The sequence below is a fragment of the Gossypium arboreum genome, chromosome 2 (assembly GCF_025698485.1).
Source record: "Gossypium arboreum isolate Shixiya-1 chromosome 2, ASM2569848v2, whole genome shotgun sequence".
Classification (NCBI taxonomy): domain Eukaryota; kingdom Viridiplantae; phylum Streptophyta; class Magnoliopsida; order Malvales; family Malvaceae; genus Gossypium; species Gossypium arboreum.
This window is the reverse complement of record NC_069071.1, coordinates 113,779,767-113,789,328: the sequence shown is the minus strand read 5'-3', so window position 1 is coordinate 113,789,328 and position 9,562 is coordinate 113,779,767. Positions and strand designations below refer to the sequence as shown.

Below are 9,562 nucleotides of genomic sequence, written 5' to 3'. Positions count from 1 at the left end.
TCAATTAAATTATTTTTATTAATAAAAGAACTTTAGGCTGGCTGGCATGTTAATTATTCCCTTACAATAAGGTCCTTAACCAACAAGCATGGCTAGCCATATTCAAATTTGTTTAATTTCATGCTGAAATATGAAATTTAATGATAATAGAACAGGACGGGTTGATGTGGAATTTATTGCCGATTCGGGGTTTTCCAGCTTTATAAATAACACTTGGTTCAACAATGGCATTACATACCAATTCAAGAGCTTCATTATGCAAGGCAGTCCATTTCAAGGATTCGAGTTTGAAGCATACATGGCCATAAAGGCCAAAAAGATTAACAAAATACTTGATGATGCAATACCATTGCGACATCCTTTAAAAATTAATGAGGCAATGAGGTACTCTCTTCTAGCTGGTGGCAAACGTGTACGTCCCATTCTTTGTATTGCTTCATGTGAATTAGTGGGAGGTGATGAATCATTAGCAATGCCAATAGCTTGTGCTATAGAAATGATACATACAGCATCGTTAATCCATGATGACCTTCCTTGTATGGACAACGATGATCTTCGAAGAGGTAAACCAACAAACCACAAAGTTTTCGGTGAATCAACCGCTGTTCTTGCCGGTGATGCACTTCTTTCCCTTGCTTTCGAATACATTGCTTGTAACGCAAATAACGTTTCACCAGATCGTCTGGTTCGAGTTGTTGCTGAGTTAAGTTCAGCAATAGGGTCAAAAGGGCTTGTGGCGGGTCAAATTATGGATATTGAGAGTGAAGGAAGAGTGGTGAGCTTGAAGGAATTAGAGTTCATTCATGTTCATAAAACAGCTAAGCTATTAGAAGCTTGTGTTGTTTGTGGTGTAATAATAGGGGGTGGAGATGATAATGATATTGAAAAGGTTAGGATATATGCAAGGTGTATAGGGTTGTTATTTCAAGTGGTGGATGATATTTTGGATGTGACTAAGTCATCAATGGAGTTGGGGAAGACAGCAGGCAAGGACTTGGTTAGTAATAAGGCAACTTATCCAAAGGTGATGGGTATTGATGAGGCTAAAAATTTTGCCTACCATTTGATGAATAAAGCTGTTCAACAGCTTGCTTGTTTTGATACTGCAAAGGCTGCTCCATTGTATCATTTGGCATATTATATTGCTAATCGACAGAACTAATTACTTGTATTTATTAATATGTAATTGGAATAAATGTTTGTTGATGTAACCCTTGAGTATGGGTTTTATGTAGGTAAAAGTATCATCCATATATTTATATTAGGAGTCAAATTGTATTTTGTCATTTCTATTAATAAAACGAGTAAATTAGTTCTCGTACATTAAATCAAAAAGCAAATTGGTCATTTCTATTATAAAATCCATCTATTTGTATTGTTAAAAACTAACGTGGCCAACAGATTAACTAGACAGTGACACAAGATGAGTCACGTGTACTTCATGTTGACATATAAGGACTGTTTTTAATAATAGAAATGGGTGAAATTTTTAAAAGGAGGACAGATTTACTCTTTAATCTAACATAAAAGGACTAATTTACTCTCTTTTTTAGTAGAAGGGGCAAAACGCAATCCGACCCTTAGTACAAGAACCTTTATTTTACTTTTACTATTTTATGTACTATTAGTGAATAATAGTATAACATCTTATCATTAAATAAAATAAAAATAGTGGAATATTTATAAATAAATACTAATAATTTTATCTTTACATAATTAATTATGACTATTATAAATAAATACTAAAAATTCTAGCAGATTTAGTTCACAATAAAATCATCGATTCTGGCCAATTACTCTAGAAGTTTTAGGTCTCAAGTTTAAGGTGATAATTCTCTTCACCGATTCCAATTTTACAGAACATCAATATCTTGAATATTTCATGTAAAGATAATATAATTTTTTGCTCCTGAACTTTTCAAACAACGAGTTTCCAAAAACACCACTATCAATAATAAAAATGAGGCTTAAAGAATAGATGGCTCAATAGAGGAATATTTTTCAAACGAATTCAAGTGCAACCGCAGTTTTCCAAAATGAGTTGAATTAGGGTTTTATGGTCCGAAGGTTTACTTAGTCATTTCGATGGTTAGTGTAGTCTTTATGATCTGACTATAACGTCTAGGTTAGGTTAGAGAGGCTACAATAAGGTACCTTTTTCCTTTTCTTATTCATGTTTGAAGCTTCCCATGTTTCTTCTTATTTGATCTCATGGTCAAGAAATTTTCCAAGTATATAAACTATTTGTTTCGATTATATCAATAATCAACTAATTTGAAATAATTACCATATATAGTTTAAGACTAATTATTAAAAATCATACTTGTATTATTAAAATTTATACAAGATTGGAATGTTTGTAATTTCATCATCTCTTTTTCCATCCATTTTTTTAAAAAATTATGTTGTTAACAATTAAATTTAAATTTTAAATTCGAAAAATAAAAATACTAAATTCCTAAAATAAAAATATAAAGATTAAATTTTAAAAGTACAGAGCACAGACACTTTAAATTTACTCTATAATTTAACCCCAAAAATTAACTCAACCTAAACCTGATACCAACTATACTAATTAAATTATAAAATTAATTTTCAATAAAAATAAAAATAACAAAATTAAATCCAGTTCATTTACTCTTTCTTATTAATTACAAACCAAACTTGGCTGATCCCTAATTTAATTCAATTAAATGTTAAAGAAAAGTAGATAAAATCTAACACCCAACCTATAAAACCAAAGGTTGAAAATATGTGATTTATTATATGTCACATCAAACATGGGTTAGGTATATGTAATTTAAGTAAAATCTATATTTTTCTAAAAAAAATGTGATTTATTATTTTTGATGATTGAGTCTTAACTCGATTGTATTAGCATTGTTGTTAATGCAGGAAGACGTGAGTTTAAGTGTGTTGAAACATATTATCTTCCTATTTATGGGTTGGGGAGGGGCTATGGATATGTAAATCCACAAAAATTTGAGCTTTGATTTGTTAAATTTTGTCAAGTGATTTGCTTCAATAGTTAAATGCTTTGGATATGTGTTTGAAGTCATATATTCAAATCTCGTTTTTTGAAATTTTTGCTATTTTTGTTTCTGTCCCTATTTCTGTTTATTGCACTTAAATTTTATTTTTACACAATTTGCGCTAAGAATGATCTTGCTAGTTTAGTGGTAAGGAGTCAACTTATCTTTGAGTTTTGAGTTGGATTTTATTTTATTATCTTTATTTTATTTTGAAATTAAAAAAAAAATTCTCAAAAACTTTCCCCACTTTGCACATTCCTTCTTTTCTCCCTATTCAGTTCACTTTGTTTCTCTTTCCTTTTCATGTGGATTCTAGAAAAGGAAGGTCTTCGAATTTTCTTTCTTCCTTTCTTCATTTTGTTTCCCAAAATTTTCTTTGTGTTCTTGACTTGTTGTTCTTGTGGTACTCAATTTTTGTAACGCCCCTTACCCGAGACCGTTGCCGGAGTCGAGCACAAGGCACTACTAAACTTATTTGAGCACTTAACCAAATTCAGATAATTTATATCATACTTTTCAGACAAGCTGTCCAACTGCGTCATAGTTGCTAAATAATTCATATCTCGAGTTATAAAACTCGAAATCCAAATCCGTAAATTTCCCCCGAATTTATACTCATATATCTACTTAAAATTTTTTTTATATAATTTTTGGTTGGTCCAATTAGTACAGTTTATTAGTTAAATCCTCCCCTGTTTCCGGGTTTGGCTACTTTGACCCCTGTGCACTACGAACCAAATTTCTCTCTGTACAAAATTCAAATAATCATGCCGTTTGTTTCTATTAAAAATATACCCAATGAGGAATCCATACATATACAGTATGACTCATAATTATTTTTGTGCAATTTTTAATGATTTTCTAAAATCAGAACAGGGGAACTCGAAGTCATTCAGACTCTGTCTCACCACAATTTAAATATCTCACAACATAAAATCCAATTGCATGCACCGTTTCCTCTATATGAAACTAGACTCATTAGGCTTTAATCTCATTTTTTTTCCAGCCCTTAACTCAATTTCCACAATTTATGGTGAATTTTCAAAGTCAAACTACTGCTACTTACCAAAAACTATTTTAGTACAAATATTGTTAACTAGTTCATAACATCTTTACTTCAATTCATTCAAACTCTATGCATGCCATATAAATCTTTAAACATAAAACAAAAACTACCAGAATTGATCTGAATAGTGTGCCCTGTTGTGTTGATCCGATCTACCCACTTCAAGTCAATCTACATAAAAATATTAAACACACACAAGTAAGCTTATTGAAGCTTAGTAAGCTCATAGGCATGAAAACACAAATCATATCAAATATCGTACACAATCATATATCTATTAGTTTAACTATTTCATCCTCCAAATCACAATTTCATTAATAACTCATTGGAATAATTTCCATATGGCTACTCACAATTTAACTCCCTTAGGCCCATTTCTCATTTACTTCATTGTCAAATTAGGGAACAATAAGGGAATTGAGTGCTTCATTATCACATTGCCATAGTAAACTATGGTCTTTCACATTGTTACGCATCACACACGAAGCCATAGCCTTGCCATGGTCTTACGGTTCACATATCATACCGAAGCCATATCCGGACATGGTCTTATACGGAATCACATTATCACATTATATCGATGCCATAGCCCACTATGGTCTTATACTGAGTCACATTATCACATTGCACCGATGCCATAGCCCAGCTATGGTCTTAAACGGGCGCACTTATCACATATTTTTCGTCAATTCATCAGGGTCACAGAATAGAAGCACTCAAATCCATTGTTCCTACTAATTTGTACTTTTAGTTACACATTATTTATTAATTAATGCAAATCGATAGTATTCATCAACAATGAAATACTTTAACAATCATAAGATTTTCATATCAAAACATTGAACTTTGCCATATGAACTTACCTAGACTAATTTGCAAAAGTCGTAGAAATTCAGGGACTATTCTTGAATTTTCTCCTTTCTACGATTCAATTCGTTTTCTTGATCTATAATTATAAAATCATTCCTTCATTAGCATCCATTTCAATTCTATTTCACTTCACAATTTATGCTGTTCAAATTTCGAAATTGCACTTTTGCCCCAAAATTTACAGTTTTCACAATTTAGTCCCTGCTCAGTTCACCCATCAATTGAACTAATTTTTCTCAATTAACACTTTATTTTATCATTATAAACTATTTCAAAACCTTTTATATTCTGAATTTCAATAGAAACCTTCAATTCACAACTTTTTCACAATTAGGTCCTAAATATCATTCCCTATCAAAATCACTTAATAAAACCACCTTAATATGAAATTAGAACTTAAATTTCATAATAATTCATCATAAAATTCCCTTATCCATCCAGGGTAACTTCCAATTTCACCCATAAAATCAAAAACTAATGAATTCTACAAGTGGACCTAATTGTAAAAGTCATAAAAACATAAAAATTATCAAGAAAAAGCAATAATTAAACTTACATGATGTAAAATATGAAAAACCAGCTTTCTCCAGACCTTCTATGGCGTTTTGGCTGATAAAATATGAAGAGATCTTTAGATTCTTCAATTTTATTCTTATTTTATATGTTAAAGTTGTAAAATTTCCAATTTTGCCCTTATTTCCCTTATTTTTCTGCTGATTTTCTTGCCTTTGCCGTCCAGCCTATTCACTTTTAGGCTTAATTTCCCTTTAAATCTTCCTTCTTTTAACACTTGAGCTATTTAATCCTTTTAGCAAAATTTATTTTTATTACAATTTAGTCCTTTTTATTTAATTGACTACGTAATCGTTAAAATTTCTCAACCAAACTTTAATACTAGCTAAATGAAACTTCATAAATATTTATAAATATATTTATAGCTTGATTTTCAAATTCGAGGTCTCGATACCTCGTTTTTGACCCGTTTGACCTAATAAATTCTTTTAATTCACTAATTTCACCATTTCACAAATTCTTCTAAATTCTTACTTGACTTATAAATATTAAATTACTATCTTGTTCAATCTTATTTGTCGGATTTAGTGATCTCAAATCACCATTTCCAACACCACTGAAAATTAGGCCATTACAATTTTGGTGGTGGGTGTTGATTGAATTGTTTATAACTCAGTTCTTGAGTAAGTACTGTCGATATTTGTTTCTTCTGTTACTGAAATTTTTCCTTTCATTATTTGTTTTTTTTTGGTAAGTTGGGGTTTAAGTGTTGTGTTTTCTATTATTAATCTTTTGGGATATCTAGGTGAAGGTTACGGAACGATTAATCCATCAGAGGATTACGGCTTGTGAAGGTGTTATTTACGTCCGAGGGTAAGGGATTTATGCCAATTTGGAACCGTTGTGGCTGTTTGGGTTAATCGTTTTGTGGGTTGGATTGATATTTTAGGAAAATCAAGGAATTTATCCTCTCAAATCGATTTGCTATTGTTGGCTAATTCGTTAAGTGTATTATGCTTTAGGTGCCAAAATACTTGTTTTTGGAACCTACATCGGAAAACTTCCAGAAGTGTAACAAAAACTTGAAAAATAGTGAACAACTGAAAGCTGAAAAACTGGACTGTCGATGCCACATGGTTTATGTAACACCCCCTACCCGTATCCGTCGCTGGAATAGAGTACGAGGCATTACCGAGGAGTACAAAACACTTACAGATAATTTAAATATATTTTCATAACAACTTGTCTCGATTTCATACTATTTCATATTTAAGCTTTACTCACCAAAGTATTTGAAATATCATCTTTATGCAAATAGCACACATGAGGTACATAATTCCATAGTTAAGAATGAACACATTTATCAAACATATTCCACATTCATATATCAATGTCTTACATTTCCATATATCAATAACCGTCATTTTCTCTTGTTTTTCAGATAATTATGTGTAACCATTGATAAGCATGTAATTCACTGTTTCTTCCTGTCAATCACAATTTTAAATGACAAATTCGTATGAATCAGCTCAACCTCATTAGGTGTTTAAATTCTGTCACTTTGATTCACATACTCATAATTTACTAACATATCCTGTCAAACACAATCTCTGAATGATAAAATCACATAATTGAGCTCAATAATAATAATGATAACATTACTTACATTTCTTTTTCCACATGTTACATTTATGACTTACCAACTTGTCCATCCAAGGAACAGCTTACGGATTTGAGTACATCGTGATCTAAAGCCCAAAATCTAGCTGAAGCACATAAGTGTTAAACGGAAGCCGAAGGCTAAGCTGAAGCACATAAGTGCTAAACGAAGCCGGAGGCTAAGCTGAAGCACATAAGTGCTAAGCGGAAGCTTAGAAGGCTAATGAAGCTCATCGAGTGAACTGAAACCCCAAAGGGTTAACTGAAACTCATATGAGTTAACGAGGCTCGTAAGAGCTAAGCGGAAAGCAAACACGAGAATTGCAAAAATGCTGAATCTCGGTTTACTTGGGTAATTCTTGTCAATTCATCTTTTCTTTGAAAGATTGTACTCATTTCTGCGTTAGTTCCTCCGAAATTCTCGGTTTAATTTCATAACTTTTGTACATAATTTACTTATTTTCAACAATTAACATACATAAATATTAATCACCATTCATAAAATAATATTGAAATTTAATAATATTAACAAATGGTCACTAAATTTAGTTATATAAACTCACAAGTTCGATTTTTGTATTATAGCGATAATTATAATTTCATAATAAATATTCTAAATAAAACATTATATCGTTTCTAATTCAACACTTATCGATTATAATTGGGCATGTGATCAATTTATACACGAGTCATTCATATATTTTTATATATTTTCCTCCCCCTCCTCTCCATCCACATCCTTAATATAAACAACACACTTGTAAGTAACATTATCTATAATTTTCACTATCTACTTATGTGAATATTCAAGCTGTCCATCTATGTCATAGATACTAAATTATTTTTATCTTGAGCTACAGAACTCCAAATTAAGATCCATAAATTTTCCCAGAAACTATATTCATATATCTTTTTACCATAAAATTTTCATAATTTTTGGTTGGTCCAATTAATACAGTTTATTCATTGAAGTCTCCCCTGTTCTGCTATCTGACAGTTCCAACCCTTCTTCACTAAAAATTAATTATCTCCTCGTACAGGATTCGAATGATGTTCCCGTTTGTTTCTCTTGAAAATAGACTCATTCAAGATTCTAAAAATATAAATTTAAGCCCATAATTATTTTTATTCCATTTTTTATGATTTTACAAATTCAGAACAGGGGAACCCGAAATCATTCTGACCTTGTCTCACAAAATTTATCATATCTCATGATTTACAATTCCATTGCTTACATTATTTCTTCTATAAGAAACTAGACTCAATAATCTTTAATTTCATATTTTATTCATCCTCTAATTCCATTTCTACAGCTTTTGGCGATTTTTCAAAGTTAGACTACTGCTGCTGTCCAAAACAGTTTTAGTGCAAAATGTTGATTTTCATTTTGCCCCAAATTTTACAATTCATACAATTCAGTCCTTGCTCAATTAACCCCTCAATTAAGATAATTTTCTCAATTAATACTTTTAATAAACATTATAAGTTATTTCATAACTATTGAATTTCAGAATTTCCACATAAAACTCTAACTTCAAACTCTTTTACAATTAGGTCCCAAACATTCACTTTCTATTCAATTCTTACAATAAAATCAACATATAAACAATTTAAAGCTCTAATTCCATGCCAAATCATCATATACTTCCAGCACATATGTATAGAAACTTTCAATTTCTTTCATAGAATCAAAAACTAATGAATTCAACAATAGGACTTAGTTGTAAAGTCACAAAAACACAAAAATTTCGAGAAATAATCAGAAATTGAACTTACTTGAAGTAAAAATATGAAAAACCAGCTTAATAGAACTCTTCCATGGCGTTTTTATGATGAGAATGCGGAAAAATAAAGAGAAATCTAGATAATTCCACTTTGGTCCTAGCTTTATTAAGTAAATTTTGCAATTTTCCAATTTTGCCCTTAATTCTCCTTATTTTCTTGCTGATTTCATGCCCTTTCTGTCCAGACCAAATAGACTTTGGGTCTATTTTCCTTTTAAACCCTCTTTCTTTTATCAATTAAGCTATTTAATCATTTCCCACAATTTTGTATTTGATACAATTTAGTCCTTTTTGTTCAATTAACTATCAGAACTTTAAAATTTCTTGACGAAACTTTAATACTAACATATTAATACTCCATAAATATTTATAAAAATATTTATGGCTCGATTTAAAATTATCGAGGTCTCGATACCTCGTTTTCGATTCTAATTATTTTAATATTTATTTTTAGTATACTATTCACTATTTCAAAATTTTTCCTAACTTCACATTTAATTTATACTCACTAAATTAATAATATTTCCTACTCATTTGTCGGATTTAGTGATCTCGAATCACTGTTCCGATACCACTGAAAATTAGGCTGTTACAGTTTAGGTCAATTGGGCCTTGTAGGCCACATGGGCTAGCCAAGT

The 9,562-nt window shown here is 30.7% G+C and overlaps 1 protein-coding gene across 1 annotated transcript; it reads left to right on the top strand.

Annotated features, from left to right (window-relative positions):
- The first annotated feature begins 238 nt into the window (after nt 1–238).
- LOC108466765 (geranylgeranyl pyrophosphate synthase, chloroplastic-like) lies at nt 239–1,315 on the top strand. The gene has a single exon (XM_017767133.2). It carries the CDS (start codon nt 257–259, stop codon nt 1,160–1,162), a length of 906 nt encoding a protein of 301 aa, XP_017622622.1. The 5' UTR covers nt 239–256; the 3' UTR covers nt 1,163–1,315.
- The last annotated feature ends 8,247 nt before the right edge of the window (nt 1,316–9,562 follow it).